At 52.6% G+C, this 26755-nt stretch overlaps 3 protein-coding genes across 17 annotated transcripts; 1 reads left to right on the top strand and 2 right to left on the bottom strand.

Annotated features, from left to right (window-relative positions):
• Positions 1–6031, bottom strand: LOC122433092 (alpha hemoglobin stabilizing protein). 13 transcript variants are annotated; one of them, XM_043455615.1, is made up of 7 exons: positions 4685–4707; positions 3920–4032; positions 1734–1940; positions 1436–1548; positions 843–971; positions 622–699; positions 1–366 (listed from the first exon to the last, which is right to left on the bottom strand). In XM_043455615.1, the coding sequence occupies exons 4-7, from the start codon at positions 1505–1507 to the stop codon at positions 163–165; spliced, it is 483 nt and encodes a 160-aa protein (XP_043311550.1). In that variant the 5' UTR covers positions 1508–1548; positions 1734–1940; positions 3920–4032; positions 4685–4707; the 3' UTR covers positions 1–162. The 13 variants fall into 13 exon arrangements, with proteins under 13 accessions (XP_043311550.1, XP_043311552.1, XP_043311548.1 ...); XM_043455617.1 differs by lacking the exons at positions 3920–4032; positions 4685–4707 and adding an exon at positions 5271–6031; XM_043455613.1 differs by lacking the exon at positions 3920–4032 and having other exon boundaries at positions 4685–4823.
• On the top strand, positions 4858–20338 carry RUSF1 (RUS family member 1). The gene is made up of 13 exons (XM_043455612.1): positions 4858–5191; positions 5404–5518; positions 9413–9458; positions 11042–11074; positions 11156–11261; positions 13597–13698; positions 15981–16051; positions 16131–16315; positions 16397–16454; positions 17353–17423; positions 18109–18252; positions 18361–18438; positions 18919–20338. Exons 1-13 carry the CDS (start codon positions 4910–4912, stop codon positions 19014–19016), a joined length of 1389 nt encoding a protein of 462 aa, XP_043311547.1. The 5' UTR covers positions 4858–4909; the 3' UTR covers positions 19017–20338.
• Positions 19082–25922, bottom strand: SLC5A2 (solute carrier family 5 member 2). Of its 3 annotated transcripts, XM_043455611.1 has the most exons (14): positions 25768–25922; positions 25145–25216; positions 24964–25068; positions 23763–23927; positions 23364–23469; positions 22557–22637; positions 22176–22405; positions 21717–21852; positions 21374–21481; positions 21096–21246; positions 20814–20982; positions 20521–20736; positions 19630–19759; positions 19082–19542 (listed from the first exon to the last, which is right to left on the bottom strand). In XM_043455611.1, exons 1-14 carry the CDS (start codon positions 25891–25893, stop codon positions 19316–19318), a joined length of 2022 nt encoding a protein of 673 aa, XP_043311546.1. In that variant the 5' UTR covers positions 25894–25922; the 3' UTR covers positions 19082–19315. The 3 variants fall into 3 exon arrangements, with proteins under 3 accessions (XP_043311546.1, XP_043311544.1, XP_043311545.1); XM_043455609.1 differs by having other exon boundaries at positions 19082–19759; XM_043455610.1 differs by lacking the exon at positions 25145–25216 and having other exon boundaries at positions 19082–19759; positions 25768–25915.
• Between the last annotated feature and the right edge of the window lie 833 nt (positions 25923–26755).

Below are 26755 nucleotides of genomic sequence, written 5' to 3'. Positions count from 1 at the left end.
GACCATCACAACCAGAACTGGTCTTTATTGAGGTGTCAGGGTGCAGCAACACCATGAAGGAGCAGAGCCCGAGGACTAGAGCACAGAGGCAGCATTTAAGTGTTTTCTTAGACTTGCAGCCTGGGTCTCTGGGCCAGGAGAAAGGCAGCGTGTGGGGGGTGCTCATGAGGACTTCAGGAAGTCCCTATATTTGTCCAGGAAAGAGGCAGACAGGGTATCGAGCTCTTGCCGGAACTCCTGCAGAGCCTTGTCCTGCTCCGCTTGCTCCCCCGACATCTGCTTCTTGTAATAGTTGATGTAGAAGCTCACCCAGTCGTTCACCACAGTCACCATGGCTTCTTCAGAGACGGCAGGATCAGTGAAGACCTGGGGGGGCGGTGTGGGGTGGGATCGGGGTGGGGGGGCGATCAGAATTTGGCAAAGGAGACCCGGCTCAGACATGTGGTTCAGGAATATCCACAAACTCTGACATCCATTTTTCTCTGATTTGTATTCCTTGTCTCTCATGGTTTCCATCAGCTCCACCATTACCCTCCCCGCTCCAAGTTATTCTCCTTTCTCTGTCCTTGCCCACCTCCCAACACTTCCGGCCTGTCCTCTGAAACAGAGCACCAGGCTTACCTGCTGATTCAGCAGGGCGTTGAATTCCTTTATTCCTTTAGAAATGAGATCCTTATTGGTCTGAATAAGGGCCATCTGCTTGGTTAGAGAAAGAGATGAAATTTAAGCATCCTTTTCTCCCAGTCTCCTCCCTCCCCTCTGAGGATCCCCGGTGCCCTGCAGGGTCACCTCCCCTGCACCAGCCTTCTGACCCTGAACTGCCCTGAGATCACATTTCTCACCTTCGGGTCCAGCGGTGCTGTGTAGGTCTCAGCCACACTTTTCAGTCTCTGGCTGTCCCTCTGTGCCAAGCTAGATGTAGACAAGGGGTCCAGTGTCAGCCAAAGAGGGAAACGCCCTGCATTTAGGTCCTGAGGGAGGGTGATATGTCAACTAGGGGAGGGGACGGAGGGAGAGGTTCCCCTGAAATTAGGAAGATAGCAAAGCCAAGAGAACAGATAAGTGGAGAGACCCAGAAAACCACACCAGGGACCGCCTTGCCCTCCCTGCCACATCCCAGAAAGGATCACAAAATTAACAGTGACTGATCCCCCATTGCAAGACAAGCACTTTAAAAATCATCCGCCTACAAGTGATGGCAATTATTCTTCCAATTCATAGATGATATATTCATAGCAGCTAACATTACAGTTATGATTTGTGCGAGGCATTATTTCAAACAAGTATTAAGGTATTTATTCTTGGGAGTTCCCTGGAGGCCTAGTGGTTGGGATTCAGGGCTTTCAGTGCTGTGGCCCAGGTTCAATCCCTGGTCAGGGAACTGAGATTCTGCAAGCCACACAGCATGGCATTTAAAAAAAAAAAAAAAACTCACAAAGTATGTATTCTTATAAATGCTTCCATTAGGCCAGTTCCAATAACAGTCATAATTTTTCAGATGAGCCATTTATAAGATGGGAGGACTGGACACTTCCAGGCTGAGTTCCACTGGAATGGACACACATTTGTCTTACTCTCTACCATATATATCATCAGATACTTGACAAAGCAAAAGTAACTTTTGTCATCTTTAAAAATATTTTCCTAATGTTTTCCATTTTAATAGATTTTTTTCAAATTTCTAAATCACCATATACTAATTGAAATAAATGAAACATTATAAAAATACACACTGAAAAAGTGGATCATTTTTCTCCTTCCCCCGACAAAGTAGCCAGCATTAAAGAGATATATATTTTCAGTCACATCTTTCTCCATTCAAAAACCAACATTCAGGGACTTCCCTGGTGGTCCAGTGGTTAAGACTTTTTCTCCAATGCAGGGGTTGTGAGCTTCATCTCTGGTTCAATTTTTGGTGGGGGAGCTAACATCCCATATGTCTGGAGGCCAAAAAATGAAAACATAAAATAGAAGCAATTCAAAAACAATAACAAATTCAATAAAGATTTAAAAAATAGTCCACATCTTTAAAAAAAATCTTTTTTTTTTAAATCTTAAAAACAAAAACCAATGTTCACTGGCACCTGTGCACTCAGTTTGTTGATATGCTTTTTGTTTATTCCATTATCCTAATTAACATACAGCAAAATTAACTTCCTTTAGGTATACAATGTATGGATTTTAATATGCAGATTCATGTAACTACTACCACAATCAGGATACAGAACATTTCCATCACCCCCAAAACTCCTTCGTGCTACCCCCACCCTGATCCCTGGTGGTGGTTTAGTCGCTAGGTCATGTCCGACTCTTGCGACCCCATGGACTGTAGCCCACCAGGCTCCTCTGTCCATGGGATTTTTCAGGCAAGAATACTGGAGTGGGTTGCCATTTCCTTCTCCAGGGGATCTTCCCAACCCAGGCATCGAACCCAGGTCTCCTGCATTGCAGGCAGATTCTTTACTGACTGAGCTATGTGGTTGTCCCCTCTTATCCCTAAACCCTGCCAGCCACCAATCTGTTTGCCGTCACTACAGTTCAGTGTTTTTGAGGACGTCAATGCAGGAGACCAGGGTCGGGTCTCAGCAAGAAAAAGAAACAGACTAATCAACAGACTACTCAGCAATAAAAGAAACGTGTTGTACTCATGACATCATGGATGAATCTCAAAATCATTAGGCTGAGCAAAAGAAGCCAAGCATAGAAGACATATACAGTGGAATTCCATTTCTACAAAATTCTAGAATAAGCAAAAGTAATCTACAGTGGCAGAAAGCACTGTCAGTGGTTATCTGTGGCCAGAATACAAGAGTGGAGCTTAAAATGCAAACGTGCCAAAGGGAACTTTTTTAGATAGAAATACGTATCTTGACTATGATGAGCATTCTCATACACTGTTAGTAGGAGTGTAAGTTGGTAAGGCTTTTTTTCTTTATCTTTTCGTTTATGCACATGGGCTTAGTAGCTCCAAGGCATGTGGGATATTTCTGGATCAGGGATCAAAATGTCTCCCGCATTGGCAGCAGATTCTTTACCACTGAGCCACCAGGGAAGCTCCAGTTTGGCTTTTTTAGAGGGATGATTTAACAATGCTTGTTCAAATTAAAAAGCACATAGGGTGGGGAGGGGAGAGTGAGACGAATTGAAAGGGTATCATTGACATATACACACTACCATTTGTAAAATAGATAGCTAGTGGGAAGCTGCAATATAGCACAGGGTGCCCAGCTGAATGCTCTGTGACGGCTTAGAAGAGTGGGATGGGGGGTGGGAGGGAGACTCAAGAGGGAGGGGATATATGTATACCTATAGCTGATTCACGTTGTTGTTCAGCAGAAACTAACACAACGTTGTAAAGTAATTATGGGGACATAGAAAGTGGCACATTCATACCAAGGCATACTTGCAACTATTAAAATAATGAGATAGCTACACATGTGCTGATATGAAAAGGTATCAAAGATGTTAAATTAACTACAGTTAGAGCAGGCTACCTCAGGCCGAAAGTATGGCAGTGGGCATTAAACATTCAAATATATTTCTCTCTCTGTCAAATGGCAAACAATGTTTACTTCTGGGCATTGACTGGCATTTGTTGAAAATGGAAAGAGGGATAAATGTCAAGGGAGAATTTGACCTTCTCCATCTACATTATTGTTTGAATTATTTTACAGTAAGAATGTATCATTCCATTTTTATAATACTTAAAAAGAATACAAAATAGGGACTTCCTTGGCAGTCCAGAGGTTAGGACTCTGCACTTTTACTGCAAAAAGCCCAGGTTCCGTCCCTGGTTGGGGAACTATGATCCCATAAGCTACGTGGCCAGCCAAAAAAGAAAAAAGATGATGTAGTTCTGGAACTATTAGCCTCCAGTTGGACTCCCGCCTCAGAGCCCAGAAGTATAGCAGCTTCTCACTAAATAACTGTTGAATGACTGGGTCAATGAACACTTGCAGCTTTTCAGCTCTGTCTTCATCTGCTTGATGAAGTCCCATCAAACTCCAGTTTGGGTATGCAAACTCCAGTTTCCTGTTCAAATGAGAAATAAAATAATACTTACAAGGGCTACTGAGAAAATAAATTAATTCATTTCACAAAAAGGTAGTTGGCACCTGACCTGTGTCAGGCCCTGGGACAAAGACAAACTTCTTCTCCCCTGGGACTCTATGTTCTAGCAGGGGCAGTGAGAGGATGAATCAGTAAAGGGTAAAGTCTGAGCAATGGAGCAGGGCCCAATCTACAGAGCTCTGTGGGCCATGACAAGAAGTGCATATTTTATTTTATCTATTTATTTGGAAGGCTGAAGGGCAGAAAATTTCCAGTGGAGGGTCAGAGACACCAGAAGGAAAACTAACAAACAAAAAACTCACAAACCAACCAAGAGGGAAGCTTAAGGAGGCCTCAGTGATCATTTGGTTCAAGTTCTCAACATGCATGCATTTATTCATTCATAAATATCGTTCAGACGCCTACCATGTGTTGGGTACTAGGAATAGGAGTAAAATATAGTCTCTGACCTCACAGCAGAGAAGGCGCCTGAGGCCCAGAGGGGACACTGACTTGCCCAAGGCCACACAGCTAAAAATTCTGTGACTGCACTGGGTCGCAACGCAATTCCCTAGGGACGCCCCCTTCCCTTGTCCCCATAACCGGAAGTCGCGGGTCACTGCAAAGCCAGTACCTCCAGGGTCTGGCGAGTCAAAGGGCTCCCGCGGCCCCAGACAAGATGCTATAATGAACTAGGGCGAGAAACGACCAGCTCCGGGAGGTCGAGGCAGGGCTGGGAGGCCAGAAGCAGGGGGCCCTTTGGCGGAGGAAGATTGTCCCTCTGCAGCCGCCGTAGTGGAGCCGGAAGTGTCTTGTGGCCACGTTTCCCTTGTTGCAGGACTGAGGGAAGGGTTTCAGGATGGCTGATGTCTTGTGCTCCGAGCAGTTCGGCTCTGGGGCGGCCCGGGGCTGCCGCGCTGCCCCCGACGGGAGCCTGCAGTGGGAGGCCTGGGGGCGCAGCTGGTGGGGATTTTCCGGGGCCTTCACAGCGAAACCCGGAGGACGAGATGGGGGTGGAGGGGTGGCTCCCGGGACTGCCACCCCACCTCTCTCCCGGCTGTTGGCCGTGTTCCTGCCTCAGGGCTTCCCCGATAGCGTCAGCCCGGACTACCTGCCCTACCAGCTGTGGGATTCCGTGCAGGTCAGCCTGGCCGACTGGGGAAGGGAGAGACACGTAGCCGGGGCAGGGGAGACAGCGCCACCCGTCCCTTCCCACTTACAGACTGGACACTGAGACCCAGAGAAGAGCTGTGACACGTCCCAGGCCACACACCCCGTTGAGGTCGCTGATGATAGATCTCAGACCTCCATGCACCGGCGTTTACTCCTCACCCCACTTCTTTTCTTCTCCAGGCCTTTGCTTCCAGCCTCTCCGGCTCCCTGGCCACCCACGCAGTCTTGCTGGGCATAGGGGTAGGGGACGCAAAAGCCTCTGTTTCAGCTGCCACGGCCACCTGGCTCGTGAAAGGTGAGCTGGGCCCCTGAAGTCTCACCCATCGCTCCTCTCAGCCCTGTCATCGTCTCTGTCCTTTTTTTCCTTCGACGGGGAAGCCCAACCCCTCCTTTTCCCTTCTCCCAGTGTTTTGACATCTAACTGAGCTGTGATGAGTATGTTTATGCATTCCTGTCTGATTAAATCCAGGAGCCAAGTCTCCCCGGTTCCTCGAAGAGTGCCTTGTACCGTTAAAAAGCAAAATTCAACTGAGTAAAACATTTGTGTTGTCTTTATTGACAACTGGTGAATAACACAGGGCAAGAATAGCCTTATCACGCCCACCAGCCTTGCAGCTGCACTTTGTTCCCCATACATGCTGTCCAGTGTCCCTTAATCATCTGGAGCCCAGATCCCTAAGCAAAACGTTCCCCTTCCCTTTACTCCTCATCTGTGGAGGACTGCCTGCGAGTTCAGTAATTGAATAAAACTGCCAACTGCCTGGGGTGTGGGAAATTAGTGAATTCTAGACAAAAACAATTTTGTAATAGGTCCTGAGTGGCAGAGAGGAAGTTTGGGGAAGAATGAAAGGTGTTTTGGGTCCTCTGGGAAAGTAGATGATCTATAAATAATAATAGTAACCATCTGTTGAATGTATACTGCTTTTTGAAAAACCATTAGGGGGGGTGGGGAGTGCACAGAGATACAGTTTGGTACCATGCCCTGTAGAGAGTGAAGCAGAAAAGAAAGGGGGAACTGTTTTCCATCAGGAGGGCCCTTGGTTGCCTCTTGCATTCTTTGTCTTTCACATTTGTTCCCAGTGGGGATTTAAATCAGACCCAAAGCTCATTGCTCCTACTGTCAGCCTGGCCACAGCTCTGGTGAGCCTCCCTGGATCTTTTGAAGAATCTGGGACTCCTGCTTGTACCCTTAGCATTAACCAAACTGTCCAAATATGAGTCACCTCTGGAAAGAAGCTCTTCCTCTGAGAGTATATGTCAGTGGAAAAGTGGTGATCTGTGACTCTTGAGTTGTCTCTTCTTTTAATAATAATAGTTCCTGCACAGTACTTATTATGTACCAGTCTTTGTTTTTTTTTTTTTTTTTTGTAATTTTGGCTGTGCTGACTCTTCATTGAGCATGAAGCCTTTCTCTAGTTGCAGAGCACAGGCTCCAGAGCTTGAGGGTTCAGTAGTTGCAGCTCACGGGCTTAGGTATGTGGGATACCAGTTCCCTGACCAGGAATCAAATTTGTGTCCCCTGCATTTGAAGGCAGAATCTTAACTGCTGGACCACCAGGGATGTCTCAGTATACCAGTCTTTAAATGTATTGATTGAGCATTCACAATAGCTCTGAGATGGGTGTTGTCATTGTGTCCAATTTGTAGATGGGGAAACTGAGACATAGAACAGTAACTTGCCCAGGGTCACAGCCAGTAAGTGGTGGGGCTTGGATTTGAACCCAGGAGTTTTAGTTGTAGGGTACATTTTCGTACCTCCACACTGTTTAATTTGGATCTTTTCTATTGCACTCCTGTTGCTTAAGTGTTTGGAATGCAGTGGGAGCCGGGGTCAGTAGTTTCGTGTCATTTCTAAGCACTCTAGTCTAATCACCAACATATTTATATATGTCTTCAGCTCAGGCAGGTTATTAAGAAAAAAACAAGACCATTTTAAGACGAAAAAATATCCACTTACTATAAAGACTGTTGTTGACATTAAAAGAAGCCCCATTCATTAGAAAGGATGTTACATACTTGTTTCTTTCAAACATGAGAAATTTGCATGCAGAGCTTTACATAAAAAACTCCCTTGGAATTTTTTGATGTGGTCATTTTTAGTTACAGGTCTCTTTATGGAACATGGTGTTAACTGTCATAACTAGTGATATTAATACTACGAGCAGCCAGTATTTTGACAGCCTGCTGTGTGCCAGGCATTTTTGCACACTGACGTGTAGTATATAGCTTAATCTCTGCAACAGCCATACTGGGTAGATGCTGTTATGAATTCCTTTTCCAGAGGGGAAGCTGAGGCACAGAGAGGTTTAGCAGTTTGCCTGTGGTCACAGGGCCAAGATTTGGACCCACACTGACTGACTCCTGTGTCCTGCATTTTTTTAAAATTTATTTTTTGATTGAAGGATAATTGTTTTGTGGAATTTTGTTGTCTTCTGTTGAACATCAATATGAATCAGCCATAGGTATACATATGTCCCCTCCTACTTTTTTTTTTTTAGCAACTGTTTAAAAAAATTTTTTTTTTTAATTTTTCATTTTTGGCTGTGCTGGGCCTTTGCTGCTGTGCAGACTTTTCTCTGGTTGTGGCAAACGGGGGCTACTCTCTACTTCCGTTGCATGGAGTTCTCTTGTTGCAGAACATGGACTCTAGACACACAGGCTCAGTAATGGGATCTTTCCAGACTGGGGATCAAACCTATGTCTCCTGCATTGGGAGGTAGTTTCTTTGCCACTGAGCCACCAGGAAGCCCCTGTGTCCCACTCTTAACTGCCACACTCTTTTGCCAATTAGAGTTTTCAGAGGGAGCCAAGTACAATTTGTGGACAGCTGATCCCTTACTGGGATTCGAAAGTTTTTAGATCTTGCAGTTCAGCCAATTGTAAGTGAGGCAAAGAGAACCAGGTAGGAGTTAAGTTTCCTAGAGTGGTGTACAGTGTAGACTTTCAAAGGCAGTAGGGAGGATGTGTGTCATTATTGTATCCTAGTGCCAGCCTCCACATCTGACAAGGGCTTTGCAGATGGCCTCCAGTAGAATAGTCCCCTTGTCACGTATGTATGTCCTTCATCATGGTTGCTCTCTGCTTTTGAGCCTGGAACCATGACTCTCTGAATCACTGTGGTCCGCTACACCCTGCCACACATACACCTCCCAGCCAGACCCTCATTACCTGTCATACAGTGGGCAGCCAGTAAGCACTTGTGCAAATGAAAGTCTAGTGGATTCCAGAAATTTCTCTGACTCACCCCAGCCTGAGGAAGCCTCTCCTTCTGCCCTATACTCCCAGCTCTCTTGTCCCCAACCTGCAGTTCAAATCCTTTTCATTTATTTATACTCTAATGACCGTCTGTGAACCCACTTTCCAGCCTAATAGCTAGAATATCAACAATAACCTCTGAATTTTCCACAGAGGGTTTCCTGCTTTTATTAAAAAAAGTTTTACCATATTGATGTATATACCTCGACACTATGGTGTGTAGTTTCAGTTGTCTTCAAGCTTTATGAAGAGCATTTGTAGTTCAGTCACTAAGTCGTGTCTGGCTCTTTGAGATCCCGTAGACTGCAGCACGCCAGGCCTCCCTGTCCTTCACCATCTCCCAGAGTTTGCTCAGACTCATGTCCATTGAGTCAGTGATGCCATCTAACCATCTCATCCTCTGTTGCCCCCTTCTCCTGTCTTCAGTCTTTCCCAGCATCAGGGTCTTTTCTTTTATGAAAGCATCAGGGATTTTTTTTCTTTTACGAACAGCATATTGTGCTGTATGTAGTCTTCATGACTGACTTTTTCATATAGGATGATGATACTAGGATCCATCCATGCTGATGTGAGTAGTTGTGGTCCATTGGATTTTCATAGCTGTCTAATATGCCCCTGAGTAAATGAGCCAGAATTCATTTATGCATTCTCCTGTTGGTGAGCATTCGGTGTCCCAGTTTTTTGCTGTTATAAACAGTGCTGCAAAGATTCCTTCTGGTCCATGTCTCTTGGTGTGTGTGGGTACCTAGTTATCTGGGGTACGTACTGAGGGACTACTAAGTCTAGGCACTTCTGGCCCCATCGTGTAGCTAGAACTTACTCAACTGGACTAAGCTCCCAAAGGCAGTGACCCAAGATGGAAAGCCATCTTGGTGCCAGGCCCCACAGCACCCAAGGCTCTGGCTTGTTCCTTACCAATGCCTCTTTCCCCCAGATTCAACTGGCATGCTGGGCCGCATCGTCTTTGCCTGGTGGATGGGGTGAGTTTTTCTTCCTGATCCACAGAGTCATGTCTGTCTTATCCCTGGCTGTGTTTTCAGCTCCCCCTCTTTCCTACCCATCTCCAAGGGAGGGGAAATTTAGCAGGTACATCAGAGCTAAGGAGTCTTTAATGAGCACCCAGTACAGGTGACTTCCTGGGGTCACCAAGCAGTGAAGCCATAGAGCCACTGCCAGGATGAGATCTGCCTTTAAGAGCACTGATTGGCCCCTCTGATGCCCATCATGGGAAAAAACAGAGGGAGCCAGGATGCTCTGAGCATCCTTTGCTGGCTTGTTAAAAGAGATGCCTGGGTGGGACAGTGCTCAGCTCAAAAGGAATGACCCTCCTGCAGTGTGGTGGCTTAGACACGTAGTTGAATTGTGGAGAGTGGGCTTGGGGAGGTCATCGGAATCCCTGTCCCACATGGGATACATGTCACCATCTACCCAGAAGGGACTGAGGGCCTTGTGCTGCCTGCTTCCTCTTCTGGTCAGTACTGGAGCATCTCAGGAATGATTTAATATCTGCCATCAATCGTGGTTGTGAGGTGCAGTGAGCTAGTGTATACAAAGTGCTTAGCACGTAATAAGTGCTCAGTAAACGCCAGCTGTGATTACCAACCCAAACTGGGCCTCACCAGCTCTCTGTGTATCCTCTCTAATCCTTCTAACACCTATGTAGAGTAGGATCGAATGGGTACCTCGTCCAGATGTAAAATAGGCCAGGTCACAGAGCTTGTAACTGGTGAGACGGGATTTGAACCTAAAGCCTATGCTCTTTCTGGCATCGGAGCCCCCATGTTCTAGTCCTGCCTTTGTTGTGTATTAGTTCCCTCAGGAGTTCCCCATGTGCACCCCGTGCCCCACCCAGGAATGCTCTCTTTCTGTCCAGAAGATTTCACATTCAGGGTGAGTGTTCATGCTGCGAAGTCTGAGCTCGCCCAAGGGCTATAGTGTCTCCTGCCACTGGGATCTTGGAGAAGGGGGTCTCTGGGGGTTTGTACAAGGGTCCAGGAGTCACTCCACCTTCAGAGGAGGGAACCATCCATGGTGTCGCGAAATAGAGATGTCCTAGGCTGGGTGTCAGAGCCTGGCTCTTTCTCTTGGCAATTCCATCCCCATCCTCCACGTGATCCGAGGGCAGTTGTACCCCTCTCCAGGCTGGCTGTCTGTAACACGCAGGGCAGCATTTACGCTAAATGTAGTGCTTACAGGATATGCGGGCTTCTTGCTGGGTACCCTCTGAAGCAGGAGGAAGAGAGGAGGGCAGATGGCAGAGGAACCAAGGGATGGCCTCTCTCCCAGGAGGGTCGGGATGGGGAGCAGCCACAGGACAATCAGTTTTTCCTTCGGTGCCTCATGGGTTAGTAAGGGGGAAATGTGAGTGACCACTGAAGGTCCTCCCTGCTGATGGCAGCATTTCAGGCAGCAGTGACGGTGTGGGGACAAAAGTCTGGCTAGGGTGTGGGTTCTTCTTCTGAGCCCTTTAGACCTTCCCAAGTCCTGAGGATGGCGCGCACTGCCCACAGGATGTGTTTTCCCCTTAAATCCAAATTGTTGACCAGTGTCTTCTCCTCCACAGGAGCAAAATGGACTGTAATGCCAAGCAGTGGAGGTGAGAAAGGGCTGGAACCGAGGAGAGGGGAGTCTTCTAGCATGAAGGTCTTTGACCTCTGACCCCTTATCCCTTCCCCAGGCTTTTTGCTGACGTCCTCAACGACATCGCCATGTTCCTCGAGATAATGGCTCCCATCTTGCCCTTCTGTTTCACCATAACCGTCTGCATCAGCAACCTGGCCAAGGTACCCATCTTGGGGCACCCCCATACCCAAGATTTCTGCCCTGGTGGTGCTTTGTGGGGCTCACTTGGAGCCCCGAGGGCAGCCCAGCCTGGGCCCTGTGTTCAAGGCACTTCTAGAAGAGTGAGAAAGTTCAGATGTCTCTTCTCGGACCCAGCAGTGTATTCTGATCCTCCTCCCCAGCCAGACGCCCTCTACCTGCGATGGTCTAAGGTGGTATCTGGAGCCGGGGGATGGGTGAGAGGGTGAGAGACCTCTGAGTAAGAGATAGAAGGGGAGATCCATTGTCAACATCATGGGACCAGCCCTCTGGCCACCTTTCATTCTTTCCATAAAATATTTAGAGTGCCTGCTGCATGTTTGGCGCAGAATACAGGCCCTCCCATCTTTGAAAGAAAGCTACACGTAATTAAATGTTTATTGAATGATAGCTATAGGTATTTCAGATGAGAAGTACAGGACTGCAGGAAGGGTCAGCAGGGACTCTGGCCTGCTCAGGGGATGTCGGAAGGTCTTGCCTGAGAGTGGGCCCTGAAGAATGAGTGTGAGCTGCAGGGTGGGTGTTGTGGGCAGAAAGAGCATTGCGGGTCATGGTCCAGTGGCAAGACGGAGTGCAGACCAGACAGCGGGGCTGGAGGGGCAAGTGGGGTGAATCTGGGCTCCTCCTCTCTGCCAGGCTGCTCACCCTGGTGGTTCCTTCAGGTTGGCCTCATCCGAAGACCGAACCTGAGGCCCAGCCTGTCTTCCCTACAGGATCAAGTACCTGGCACAGAGTAAAGAGTCCAGAAGACACGTAATTGATCTCCCTGACAATCCAGTGGTTAAGATTCCATGCTTCCACAGCAGGCTTGGTGTTCAATCCCTGGTTAGGGAAGTTCTACATGCCTTGTGGTGTGGCAAAAAAAAAAAAAAGAAGACCTAAGACCTATCGCAAAGGCCCAACCATCCCTTCAAAATCTTGTGTGTTATTCCACGCGGCACAACTGACATTTAGGAGCCAACAGCTCTTTATGGTGGAGGCCGCTGAGCTCCCTGGCCCAGAACTGAATGCTGTGAGCACCCCTCCCCCTCGAGGGCAGGAAACCCTGGAGGAAAAAAAGATTGTGACCTCTGCCAAAATACTGCACTGAGCTCTGCTCTGAGGGCCTCAGTCTCTTCATCTGTCAAATAAGGGACTCCAACATGGCTGTGAACTCCCCCTCCCCACTTCCCACCCCTCTCCAGAGTTCTAGTCTCCGGTGACCAGCACCTCCATCCCTCAGATGCAACAACCAGAAGCCTGGTTGTCATCCATGCCTTCGCCTCCTCCCCCTGTCGCCTGTCACCCTCACCTAAGCCTCCATTCAAGACTGTATTTTCCCCTCTAAAATCTCTCCAGTCCTTTAATGACTGCATCCCCATGTCACCTGGTGGGTCCTTGTTGCTTAAAAAAAAGTAATTTTCCGAGGTCATCTCCCTGAATCTATTCTCGCCCCTCTTCAGTCCTCAGAGCAACCCCATAGTCCTTATTAGAGTGGAAATTAAATCAGGTCACTGCCCTGCCTGTTGATATAAAGACCTCAACCAGGCTCTTTCGGTTCTGTGTGATCAGGTCCCTACCCATCACTGCAGCCTCCTTTCATGCCGCATTCCTCTTACCTTTGAACAGATGCTGATCATGTCATCACTGGTTTATTTGTTTACTATCTGATGATTTCTAAGTTTCAGGAGGGCAGCAGTTGTATCTGAAGTCTACCACAGCACCGAAATGTGTATCTGACATCTGAGAGATGTGATAAATGAGTGAAAGCCTTCAGTGGCCCTAATCAATGAGTTCCCATCTCAGAGGGAGAGCCCTAGGAGGTCAGGGCCACTGGTGTGGGTTTTGAACTGGCCTGGAAGGCTTGGCTAGGCCTCGACTGGGGCAGGAAGAGAATGGAATTAGTTCCAGGCAGGGAGAATGTAAGCGCCAAGTTGCAAGCCACACTGGGTCTGGGAGCTCCGCCAGGGGAAGAGGCAGCTAGAGCAGACGTTGGAGGCTGGGGAAGTTCTGGGTTAAGAATGGCCTTCGAGTCTTCACCTTGGGGGAAGAAAGCGAGTTTCTTGGAACTGGGTCCACAGGGTGGCATGGCCGGCACACCTTTAGTTTTCTCCTGGAACAAGACATGGGAGGTGGGCCTAGTGGAAACGCAGGGTGAGAATGGGAGGCCAGGGACAGCGTTCAGGCTTTCAGTGTGGGGTGGCCTGAGGCCTACTTTTTCCAAACTGGTTTGAGCCATTTGCTTGCTCACCCCCAGAAACGCTCGCGTTGCCGCAGCTCACAGCCCCTCTGACGTTCACTGTCCCCCTCCCCACCCAGTGCCTCGTGGGTGTGGCTGGCGGGGCCACTCGGGCCGCACTGACCATGCATCAGGCCCGGAGAAACAACATGGCGGACGTGTCAGCCAAGGACGGCAGCCAGGTGAGCAGCCGGGATTGGAGGGAAGGAGCGGTCGCACGGGGAATACGGGGGTGGGGGCACAGTGTGGGAATGTGAAGCGACCCGGCTGAGGGCTCCTGGGGGGAGCGCTGGGAGACAGGCGGGAGGAAGTGTCGGTGAGTCTGCGGACAGGTCATCAGGTGTGAGGGCTCGGACTCCGTGGCATCAAGGCCAGGCTGGTCATCTCAGGCTCTGCCCGCCGCCCCTGTGGCCAGGAGTGAGCCCCTGCCCTGGACCTCGTCCTCTTTAAGCAGAACCTCACCCTGTGAGGTACGTATTCTGATCAGGTGAGGCCCCACATGTTAAAGCTCCTGGCAGGTTAGAAAGTGAGGTGGCTGGAGTCACTGGCCAGAGGCTCCCCCTTGGCAGTTAAGCAGGCCCTTCCCGCCCAGCCGCTCGCCTGACCAGAGGAGCCTGGAGTGGGGGTGGGGACATTCCGAGGGCCAAACCCTTAAGGAATGGGATCCCTCTGTACCCCGCATGCTAAGTGCTTATGTGAATTGTTTAACTCACACCAAGCCTCTAAGATAGATACTATTATTATCTCCATTTTACAGATGTGGAAACTGAGGCCCAGGGAGGTCACAAGTGTGACATCGTTTTCTTTGACATTGAAGCTATTTAGAAACATTTATTCTGGGGGCTTCCCTGGTGGTCCAGTGGTTAAGACTCCACTCCAGTACAGGGGGCGTGGGTTTGATCCCTGGTCAGAGAACTCAGCTCCCACATGCTGGGGTGGAAGTGGGGGGTGCGTGGTGGAGTGGGGAGCATGGCCAAAAAAAAAACCCAACAAACCTCTGTTCTTTCCAATCCTGCTTTCTGACCTTCTCTTATATGATCCTGTGAAATAGAACTTCATTTTAAAAAAATTAAAACTAACTCTTTTCAATAATATTAACACAAGTTCTTTTTTTTTTTTGGCCATGCTGTGCATCATTTGGGATCTTAGTTCCCTGACCAGGAATTGAACCTGTGCCCCCTACACTGGGAGCAGAATCTTAACTACTGGACCACCAGGGAAGTCCCAACACAATCTAATATTTTTTAAGCATTAACCATGTGCCGAGTATTTCATTGTCTGAACTCATGAAATCCTTACAGTGGATTCATGCAGGGTGTCATTGTCGCCTCTCTACAGCTGAGGCAAAAAAGACACAGAAAGGTTGATTCTCCTTGGGTCCCCCGGGCTTGTCCCTTCTCTCAAGAAATGGTTGGACGAGTTCTTCCCCATTGTCTCTTCCAAGGTTGTTAGGGAGTGAGTACACCAGGCCCTGCTCTTTAGGATCTCCCAGCCCCATGCTTGCTGTCTCGCCTGCTCTCTTTCTAATCTCCAGGCCCATTTTCCAGGGCCCCGGGGCTTCCTCAGTTCACAGAGGCGGTAAGGCCACTGGGGCACCCGAGACCGGTGCTCAGCCCGGGACCAGGCCGCTGCTTTCTGAAACTGTTGCTTTGCTGCCACTCCATGCGGCTGCTGGAGATGACTGTTTCCACCCCGGGGAGGGCCCTCTGTTCCTGAGCTCCCAAGGCCCCTGACCCCCAGTTTACACTCACAGCCTACCCCTCTGCACCAGGACCACCTATCCCAGGGACCCCCGTAGTCAGGGGCCCCAGTTCAGACTTCTTCTCCCTCCTGATGAGTCAGGGGTCGTGGCCATGGGTCTTTTCCCCTAAGGTAGGCTCAGTCAGGCCGTCTTGGGCCATCAGTGGGGTCTGATAACATTGATTCTCTGGGGAAGTTGGAATTTTTGTGCATTTCTTCCTAGGTGGTTCGTTGACCCCTTTGCAGAAATATCTGCCTGTTATTGCATACCAAGGGGCTGGAGGGATCGGCCTCTTTTTTTGTTGGCCACACCATGCAGCATGTAGATTCTTAGTTCCCTGACCAGGGATTGAACCCATGGCCCCTGCAGTGTTAAGCATGGGGTCCTAAACACTGGACTGCCAGGGAAGTCCCAGATTGGCCTTTTTAAACCACCAAGTAAAGTTGTTCTACTCTGTGGACACTTACTTGCCTGAGTGTAGGGCTACACAGGTGATGCTTGCAAAACAAAGAAATGTTCCACAGGCATTGCATCTAGCTGGGCAGAGAAGCAGATGTATCTTACATGATGGCTCACTCATCAAAAACATTAAAAATTTCCTAGGCACCCATATCGGTGTAGGGAGCATCTGGGGCAGGGAGGACTGTGGTGAAAGGCACTCAGGGATGTTCAGTCTGGCCTGGAGGGGAGCCTCCAGCTCCCAACCCCTCTGCCGTTTTCCAGGAGACGCTGGTAAACCTGGCAGGGCTCCTGGTCAGCCTCTTGATGCTGCCCCTGGTGTCCGATAGCCCCAGGTAAGCCGGGATCCAAGGCAGGGAGGAGGCGCCTAGCTGGGCCTCTGGTCCCACGGACCCGCTCACTCTCTTGCCCCAGCTTAAGCCTCGGCTGTTTCTTCTTCCTCACTACCCTCCACGTCTACGCCAACTACCGAGCCGTCCGGGCCCTTGTCATAGAGACCTTGAATGAACAGCGGCTCTGGCTGGTCCTGAGGCACTTCCTCCAGCGGGGAGAGGTACTTGGCCCCACATCAGCCAATCAGATGGAGCCACTGTGGACAGGTGACCCAACCCCTTGGGCTCAAGCCTTATGTCTCCTAGTTCCTTCCTCTGCCCGGGCATCCTGACTCCAGCTTCCCACAGGTTTCTGGTCATCTGCGTCTCTATCCTTGGGGGCCCCCCTACACTGCGTGACGTCCAGGTGAGTGGCCCAACGTCTCCCGCCCATCACCGCTCTCACCCGCCCCCCACCATGTGCTCCTTGTTCTTTTTTTTTTTTAATAAGTTTATTTATTTATTTATTTTTGGGTTTTTTGGTCGTTGCTGCAAGGGCTTTTCCCTAGTTGCGGAGAGCAGGGACTACTCTCTAGTTGCAGTGCAGGGGCTTCTCCTTGTGGTGGCTTCTCTTGTTGCAGAGCACGGACTCTAAGATTTGAGGGCATCAGTAGTTGCATCACTTGGGCTCAGCAGTTGCTGCTCCCAGAGCACAGGCTCAATAGCTGTGGTGCACAGGCTTAGCGGCCCCGTGGCATGTGGGATCTTCCTGGATCAGGGATCGAACCCATGTCTCCTGCATTGGCAGGTGGATTCTTTACCACTGAGCCACCAGGGAAGCCCGCGCTCCTTGTTCTGATTGTCACTGGCCTCCCCTGACCAAGCCCTGCCTCTCTGGTTCTTCATTTCCACTGCCGGTGGGGGGTAGGGGAGATGTCACTGTGGGTGCTTGAGGGCAGGCGGTGTACACCATGAATATGTGGGATCTTAGATCCCTGACCAGGGATTGAACCCATGCTCCTTGTAGTAGGAGCGCTAGAGAAATCCCAGATTGGCCTTTCTGAACCACCAAATAAAGTAGTTCTATTCTGTGGATGTTTACTTGCCTGAGTGTAGGGCTACTCAAGTGACTATTGTAAGACAAAGAAGACATGTTTGTTGATGTGTTTGTTGGATGCGGGGGAGGGTAACAGCTGAGGGGCGGATGGGAAAGAGGTGCAGGACAGCTCGGGTTAACGATTAGGTGGCTGTGCAGTGACTGCATGGTCACGCCTGCCTTCTCTTCTCCCCGCCCCCGACCGACTGCACACTCTTGTTTCCTTCAGTGTCTCTGAGCTTCAGCAGCTGGTTGAGGGGCACCGGGAACCCTACCTCCTTCGCTGGGACCAGTCACGAAGTAAGTGTGCCGTGTTCTCCCAGCTTCAGACTCACCCTCCTGGGCTCAGCCTCTCATTCCTCCAGCCCCAGGGCCCCAAGCTCAGGATACACACTGGACAGTTTGGAGTCTGCCTGCTGTCTTCAGGGGAGCTTGAAGCTGAGATCAAATTCATTCAAATTAAATAGCTGCATGCCCCTGTAAAGTTCCCTTGACCACTCTGTAAAGTGGAGCTAATAATACCTGCCTTATTATCTGCAGGGTTTTTGTGAGGATCAAAAAAGGTGATTATGTAAAAGCACTTTTACATTGTAGCACACACAAATGAGATTGTGGCCTCTGGTTCTCCCTGAGGAACCACTTTTGTCTCCTTTTCAGGTCACCTCTTGAGGAAATAGGCACTAAAGTTTAATGGTCTGCTGGTTGTGTGTTAAAAGATGCTTATTCTTACTATCTATTAAAGACATGCAAAATAAGCCCACCTCAGGGAGCTGCTTTGAAGTTGTATCTTGGAAATTGGGCATTTTAGCTTGGCCAGAGCATTGGGGAGCGACAGGAGATGAAGTTGGAAAGGAAAGGGTGGGAGCTGGCCTTTCATGCCAGGCCAAGGCCTTTGGGCCAGACAGGGATGAAGCAGACTGGTAGGCCTGAGAGAGTTTCAGAGTTGGCCCTTCCCTGGTACCAGTCTGTCCGTGGGTCTCTCCAGACCAGGTACAGGTTGTCCTGAGTCAGATGGCAGGACCTGAGGCCATTCTAAGGGCTGCCACTCACGGGCTGGTGCTTGGAGCCCTGCGGGGAGATGGACCCCTCCCAGGAGAGCTGGAGGAACTGAGGAACCGAGTACGGGCAGGTAAATGCCTCACAGTCTAGGCTGCTGCTGACCAAAGCAGGGTGGAGAGGGGAAGGAGCCTGTTCGGCTTGGGACACCTGGGAGCTTCTGGTTCTTCACCCCGTCCAGGTCCTGAGAAAGAGAGCTGGGTCGTTGTCAGGGAGACACACCAAGTGCTGGACAGGCTCTTCCCGAAGTTCTTGAAAGGTAACATCCTTCTGTTCCACGGCTCCTGGACCTTCTCCCCAGAGGCCCTGCCTAGCCCCATCCCTACCCCTCTATCTGGGAGGTGGAAGACCTGGATTTCTCTCTGTGATCTCAAGTCTGGGTCTCAGTTTCCCTGTCTGCAGGATGGGGAGGTTAGGATGGTCTGTGAGGCACTCAGTGTTGACAGACTATGGAAGCCCAGTTGGCACTGGAGAAGAGGAGTGGGGTGGGGGGTGGCTCACAAATTACTGATGATGATCTTTCATTTAGCCCCTACTCCATTCTAGCCCTTTTCCCTGTGCTGCTTAATGAATTCATACGGCAACCAGATGAGGTTTTAGCCTCATTTTACACCAGAGATCACCCCGCAGAGGCAAGGGGAGCCTGAGCAGTACACCCAGCCCGTGCTGCGCCTTACCCCTCTCCCCAGGGTTAGCCCAGAGTCTCCCCCACAGCACCACCCCTCTGCCCTCTCCCCAGGTCTACAGGATGCGGGCTGGAGCACTGAGAAGCACCAGCTAGAGGTGGATGAGTGGAGGGCCACGTGGCTCCTGAGCCCAGAAAAGAAGGTCTTGTGAGCAGCCCCGCCGGAGGCCCAGGTCTCAGACAGGGGCCTGGAACAAGGACACTGGCCGCAGCAGGACCTAGGCAAGGCAGCTTTATTTGTTCTTAGGGCAACCACAGTGGCCAGCTGGCCAAGGCCTCACAGGATGTGGCTACTAGTCAAATGGACTGGGCCCCGGGCAGAAACAAGGCAGACAGTAGGGATCCCGGGGCCTCCCCGCTACTCTCCGGCCCCAGGCCCTTCTCACCGCTGCGGGCTCCCCACCCCGACTCATTTCAAGGCTGTGGCTCAGGGTGTCCAACACAGTGGGCCTCAGGCATAAAAGCCCCAGAGGAACGTGGCCACGGCCATCATGAGCAGGGCGTTGAGGTTGACGACGCGGGCCCAGTGTGGGTCCTCACTGATGTCCTCCAGCCGCCTGGCTGCGGCAGCTGTCTCCTCCTGGGTAGGGCGTGGGGGGCTGCCCGCCCCACCCCTGCTCACACCACAGAACCAGAGCAGGCACTGCCGCAACAGGCCTGGCCTTGGGGGCGGGGGTGCTGGGAGAAATTGAGGCCTGACAGTGAGTCTGAGGACACTCGGCTCCCCCAGCTCCCCGGCCCCAGGTCCCGGGGGCAGTGCCTTACCCTCCATCTCCACTGCGTGCTCAGGGCACCCGTTCTGCACGGGGGCTGCGGTCGGACCTTCTAGCTCCTCAGCATCCAGGTCCTCCCTCTCCTCCTTGCTGTGCCGGAGACTGAAAACCAGGCGGTGGAGCTGGGGAAGGGGGGAGCACAGGCCGAGTGGGAGTGCCATCCCCCCACCTCGCCCCAGAGCAGGAGGTCTCCCGTCCACACCAGCACTTCCTCACGTCTCTTTGTCCAGCCTGCACAGCAGCCCAGGACCACCTTCCATGGCTGCCCTCAGGCTAAACCCGAGCTCCTCAACTGAGTGTTTAAAAACTCTTCGCCATGCTCTGCCCTCGGCTTCATCACCCCCATGTCCCCGGTCTACACTCACAATTCAATTCTAGTACTTTAGTCTTCCAGTCCTGCCAATGCGGTGTTCCTCCCTGTGGGTGTTTGCTACGAGGGCTTCCTCTTGCTGCCTTTGCCCCTTCTGCACCTGTGGGGTCCTGCCCCTCCTTCTGGGCCCCAGCTCTTTTGTCCTGCCCCCCAATCAGCTCTGTCCTGGGGCACCCACCTTCCCGCAGCACAAGACCAAGCCCTCTGGGGGCTTTTGGGATAGTACCAGGTCCTTCCTGGCCACCACTCAGGCCAAGGCTCTGGGGGGCTTTCACCTCCCCCATGATCTTCAGGCCACCTCCAAACCACCGCAAATAAATATGATTTAAATAAAAACATTGTGGTTGCTTTGCAAATGAAGCTTCAAACTGGACTCCTTGGTCTGCCCTCACCAAACCTTACAGACATTCAGGTCCTCCCCACTGGGAGTCATGGGAAGCAGACTGCAGCCTCGGGGTGGAGAGGGGCCACACCCGCCCACGTTTAGTGCCCCCACGGGAGGCCTGCACTTACGTGCTTGCGCGGGATGGGCGGTGTGCACAGCGAGACCACGAGGGTGAGGAGGCCGGAGCAGACGAAGAGCAGGATGGCGAAGTAGAGGTAGTGGACGCGGCAGAGAAGCTCGGGGCACGCCGAGGGGCGCACGCAGCTGCCGGAGCCAAAGGAGAACTCGGGAACCAGGCGTGCCAGACCCATCAGCAGGCCCCCGATCAGTCCCCAGAAGGCGCCCTGCGGGGTCCAAGAGCGTGTCGGCCTCCTCGGGCGTCCAAGTCCGGCCCCAGCGCCCGATGTGCACACACGCTCACCTTCTCGTTGACTCGGGGCACGAAGAGCGCCAACACGAAGACGGCAGACACCGGCGGCGCCAGGTAACTGGAGACCGACTGGATGTAATCGAAGAGCTGCCCGCCCTGCGCCGCCTGCACCACGGGCAGCCAGGCCACCGACACGGCCACGATGAACACCACCCAGAGCCTGCGGTGGGCGGCCAACGGGAGGTTTCACCCAGGACCCTGTCTCCCCCTGTCCCTACTGCCCCTTCCCTCGGGGCCGAGTCGTAGGGCCGGAGATGGAAAACCCAGGCCCACCGTCCTACTAGCAGCAGCTCGCGGTCGCCCGCGCGGGGCCGCAGGCGCGTGTAGATGTCCATGGTGAAGAGTGTGCTGCTGCTGTTGAAGATGGAGGCCAGCGAGGACATGAGCGCCGCCAGCATGACCGCCAGCATGAGTCCGCGCAGACCTGCGGGCGGACTGCAGCCGTGAGTCTGCGGCCGCGAGGGGGCGCCCGAAGGGTGCGGGCCGGGCGAGGGGTGACGCCTCGCACTGGCGCCTGTGGGCATGGGGGGCAACCCGGGGACCGCCCTCACCATTGGGCATGAGCTTCACGACGAGCCGCGGGTAGGCGATGTTGGAGCAGCCCACCTCGGTGCCGCACACGCGCTTACACACCTCGGGCACCACGCACGCCACCTCGTCTGCGGGAAGGAGGGCGCCACGCGGCTAGGGCGGGGCCGGGTCTGGAACTTCGGATCGCCGAAGTGGGGACCGGGAATCCCAGTGGAGAAATGGGATCCCCAGGGGGGAGGCGGGACTGGGTGGCCCACATCTTCCAAACGGGAACGGAAATGGGAGACGGGCACTTGTATCCTCCACTGAGAAAGGGGCTGGATGGGGCTCAGGATTCGGGGTCGGGGCGGGGTTTACCGTTACCCGGGTAAAGAACGCGGCTGATCATGCCCGGCATGACCATGAGGAACATGGGCATCAGCTTCAAGTAGCCGCACAGGATGCAGCCTGCCTTGATGTGGGTGAGGTTTTTCCCAGCCAGGCAGCGCTGCACGATGACCTGCGACGAGGTGCTTTCGAACTACCTGCGTCCAGTCCCGGGTAACTCGCCGTCTCTCTGGCCTCACCCCAAGTCGCCTCTCTAATCCGGGCCCCGCCGCTGGCCCCTCGAGGCGGACAATTCAGTTCCAAGAGCAGACCTCGCCCCTTGGAACCGCCTCCATCTGGGTAGGTCTATTTGGCAGGCCTCTCGCCCGCCCCCCCCCGCCCGGACCACGCCTTCCACCTGGCTTCCCAGGTGGGTTCAGGCTTCACCCATCTCAGCTCCGCACCCCCGCAGGTTCTACCCCGGCCTCGCATCCCGCCGCAGCCCCGACCCCTCACCTGGTCGCTGCACCAGTACCAGCTGGACACGATAGTAAGCCCCAGAAGCAGCGCGGGCCATGGCAGGTCCCCCGTCACAGGGTCCCGGAGCAGGTGGTAGGAGTCCGGCCGGGGTCGATAGCAGGAGCTGGAGATGTTGCCCACGGCCGGATCCTCGGATACCGTCAGGGACGTCACTGCCCGCAAGTATTTGTCGAAAAGCCCCGAATACCCGCCCACCTCGTGGAAGGCTGTGAGGGCAAGGCTGTCAGGGGACCCGGCGCCCGCGACAAGGCCCTCCCTCGGACCACCCCGCCCCAGACGCGCGATGTCCCTGCTCCCAGGTGGGGAGCTCTGCGACCTGCGACCTCCGCGCCCCTCCCCCATGGGCTGAGCCCGTACCGTAACCCATGAGGACGAAGGCCCCCGCGAGAATGACGAAGGTCTGCACCGTGTCCGTGTACATCAGCGCCGCCAGCCCTCCTGCAACCGGCCTAGGTCAGAGGGCACAGCCCAGACAGGCTGCCTCTAGTACATAGATTGTCTTTGCGCGAATTGGAAAAGGGTTCCCCTTTTCCAATTAATTTTCCTGGAGGGCAAATTTCAGAATGATGGCCCATTCTCCGAGCTCCTGCACTCCGGCATCAGGAGGCAGGGCTGGGTGAGCACAGTGGGGCTGAATTTGGGGCTCCACGGATGCCAGATGCCCCCCGTGTAGGACCTCCACTACAGGCCCTTCTCTAAGTCCAGGTTTTCTCGTCTGTGTAACAGAAGGAGGTGATCCTGTAAGATCTAGTTCTCAGTTCCATCCCATCCCTAGGGGCCGGGCCGTACAACAGGCCTTGGCATCAGGCCCCACCCACTCTGGTCCGGCGTCAGGCCTCAGACCCCACCCCGTTCCCCCCGGACCTGCACTGGGATTGGTGAGCTATCCTGGAGTCTGGCCAAGTCCACTCTCCCCTACCAGACGTTAATAAAAACTTAAGTCTTCCTTGTTGTCCAGCCCAAGAGGCGCTCGGAGCTATGAATTTCCGGACCAATCTGCTTCCCAAAGAATTAGATCCTTCTGCTCACATCACACTTAACTTCTCCAGCCCTCTTTACCTTTGGTGACTCCTCTAAGCCCCGCCCACACTCCACACCCCTAAGCCCCGCCTACAGTCCATGCCGCTAGCACGGCTCCCTTCCCTAAGACCCCGCCCCCGCCACCTGTCACAGTGTAGATCATGGTGATGACCAGGAGCGCGATGACGGAGGCATAGATGTTCCAGCCCAGAGCCTGTTGAATGAATACTGCCCCGGAGAACATGTCCACCTTGGGGGAAGGAGCGAGCGCGCAGGTCAGGATCCAGGGGCCAGGGTGGGAACCCAGGTCCACCTCCTGCCCAGAATCACGACCCAACGTGGCCACACCTCAAAAGTGCGCTCATTTTTTGATACCTCCCACTATGGCTGTAGCCCCAGAAACCGATTCCTTCCAGGCCCTGCCTCCATGAGGGTTGTTACAGCGACGGTTCCTTAGTTGTGCCCCCTCAGGGGCTTTCTAGAGACCGCCACTGGGTGGTCCCACTCTTCCAGGGGCCCGTTCCGCCCGTCACGTGTGCTTACCGAAATCTTGGTGAAGATGTACAGAAAAAGCGAGAGCACGGACAAGTAGAGGCGGATACGACGGCCGCCGAAGCGCTTGCGCAGGTACTGCGGCATGGTGATGACGCCCGCGGTCAGGTACACCGGCACGAAGAGCCAGCCAAGTAGCAGGACCACGAACAACGCCTGCGGACACAGCGCGACATTGGAGGGTGACTCCCCGCCCCAGATCCTGCTCTGAGCTCGTCCTCACCCCCACGGGGTCTGAAGAACCTTCCTCTCTTGGGGAACATGCTACTCCAAGGCAAGGTTGCACCAGGGCCCCAGAGGACACAAATGCAGACGATGACCTTGGGCTCTGGGCTTTCTAGACAAGGTCTTGATACTTTGCTGGGCCCTTAACTACAGCCCTTCTTGCCTTCCTAGGCCATGACCCCTGGCCATCTCTCCCAAGATGAACCCTAGACTCCTCCTCCTCCCACCCCCAGCACCTGAATCCAAGTACAGACCCTTCAGCCCAACCCCAGCCTCTGCCTCCCCTCTCCTCTCTACCCACCCAAACCTTCCATCCTTCAAGGCTCAGCTCAGAGGCCTCCTCCTCCAGGCAGCCCTGAGCTCAAAGCCCTGATCTCCCCAAGTGTCCGAGGCAAGCCTCAGTCCCAGAGCTTCCTCTCCTGCCCTTTTCTGTGAGGGGCTTTCATTTGGCCTAAAGATGCTCATAGGCCACCACTTCCAAGAGCATCAGAAGAAGCACTGTACCAACTTTGAGACTGTTCACCCCATTTCAGAGAGGAGTAAATCGAGCCCAATGAGGGTGTGGCTAGTTTAGGCTCACACAGCAATAGTGAATCAGACCACCTGCCATATCACAGTATCGAACACTATTATTTGTGTGATCAGTTTTCTTTACAGCCATACTATGATTAACTTTGTTATTAAAACACTGCTTACTAACAGACTCCTTCCTATGAATTCAAGCATCTTACCCCCAATGCTGATATGATCAGCATTGGACCTCCTCCTTTGGACCTACCCTTGCCCTGATCCTGGGATCTCCCACCCGCTTCTGCCTCCAAGCTGGCTGCCTGAGCATCACTCGAAGCCCAGCCTCACAGCACAGTTGGGAAGTCCCAACTCTGGTCTCACAACCCCACCTGGAGCCTCTCCAGGTGTGACCCTTCCAGGGGGTGGTGGGGGTTATTAGCCAAAAGGAGGGACTCACATTCCACTCAAATCCAGCCACCGCCAGGCCGCTCGCCGCACCGGTCCCTGCCAGGCCCACGAAGTGGCCACTGCCGATGTTACTGGCGAAGAGAGAGGCCCCGACCTGGGTGGCCAGAGGTGGGGGTGAGCCAGACTGTTTCTCCAGGCCTCCTCCCGCACCACAGCCTTGCCTCTCTCACCGGCCACCACACCATGCTCCGTCCCGCCAGGAAGTAGCCGCCGACGGTGCCTCTGTTGGTTCTGCACATGGACTGGGGGATGGGAGTGGGGAGAGGCCTGGGTTCGGGGCACATCTTTGGACCTCATTAGCCTCCTCAACACATTCCTCAGCCTTGTTCCAGGCTGAATATTAACCAGCATGCGGCTCCCCTGATGATTTCCCCCACCGGACTCCATCCCCAGTCTCCTCCCAAGACACAATTCCACCCAGGCCCTAACCCAGCATCCAGCTTCCCAAGCCCGAAAGTGGCTAGATGGGGCCTGACTTTCCTGTGGGCTCTGGATATGGGTTTCTGCTCAGCTAGCTGTTATGCAGACAGGGGAACAGAGACCTCATTTAGAATGCTGTCCCGATGAAAAGCCACCGACTCCTTAAAACTAGTCCAGCCCCAAAGTGGGCAGACAAGGCGTGAATGAATGTGGGCTGGGCCGCCCTGAAACTATCAAAAGAAGAATTACTTGTCCCACACCGGGTTTCTCCCTCAAAGATCCAGGCATCCTTCCCCTACCACACACAGGGCTCCCTGAGACTGCCCCCCAGGTTCCAGAAGCAGGGCCCTAGCAGCATCTCCCAGCTTCTCACCCACAAGCCGACACCAATGACCAGCAGGAAATAAGCCGCGATGACTAGGATATCAGCAGGATTGTCAATTAGAGCCTTCTGTTCCCCCAGCACTGGTGCTGAGCCTGTCTCTGTGTGCTCCTCCATTCTGCCCACGATCTGCCCCTCAGGGCACTAGCCCCTGGATTCCCCCCTGGTAAGGATTAATGGTTACCCCAGGGGCAGTGAGCCAACAAGTTCCCCCACTTCCCGGCTTTGTTTAGCTGAATCAGGCCTCACAGAGGCTGAAGGCTGTGGTCCTGGGGAGCTGGACACTTTCAAATTCAAGGGTATTCCCCTTCCTGGGCCTTAGGACCCATCTATTCTCTAGACACTTGGGCTCAAAATGATTTCTTTCACCAGCTAAAAATGCCTATCCTTCAGCTTTAACCTAAGGAACCTGGCTGAGCTAGCCCCCAGTTCAAACTAATCCAGAGGAATAATTTTCTTTCTTTTTTTTTAAATTGTTTAAAAATAATTTTATTTATTTTTAGCTGTGCTGGGTCTTCGTTGCTGTGCAGGCTCTTCTCTAGTTGCAGCGAGCAAGGGCTTCTCTTTGTTGCAGCCTTCGCCTTCTGGCGGCTTCTCTTGTTGCAGAGCATGGGATCCAGGGTACCTGAGCTTTGGTAGTTGCGGTGTGTGAGCTCACTAATTGCAGCTCCCAGGCTCTAGAGCGCAGGCTCAGTAATGGTGGCGCACAGGCTTAGTTGCTCTGTGGCAACTTGTGGGATGTGGGATCTTCCTGGACCAGGGATCGAACCTGTGTCTCCTGCATTGGCAGGCAGATTCTTTACCACTGAGACTTTTTCTTTCTTTTTGGAATATTTATTTATTTGGTTGTGTCGTGGGATCTTCGATCTTCCTTGAGGCATGTAGGATCTTCAGTTACAGCATTCGGGATCTAGTTCCTTGACCAGGGATCAAACCCGAAAGCCGAGTCCTGCCCCACTGGACTGTGAAGGAAGTACCA

The sequence above is a fragment of the Cervus canadensis genome, chromosome 32 (genome assembly GCF_019320065.1).
Source record: "Cervus canadensis isolate Bull #8, Minnesota chromosome 32, ASM1932006v1, whole genome shotgun sequence".
Taxonomy (NCBI): Eukaryota; Metazoa; Chordata; class Mammalia; order Artiodactyla; family Cervidae; genus Cervus; species Cervus canadensis.
The sequence above is the reverse complement of the archived record's forward strand: the minus strand, read 5'-3'. Positions and strand labels throughout refer to the sequence as shown.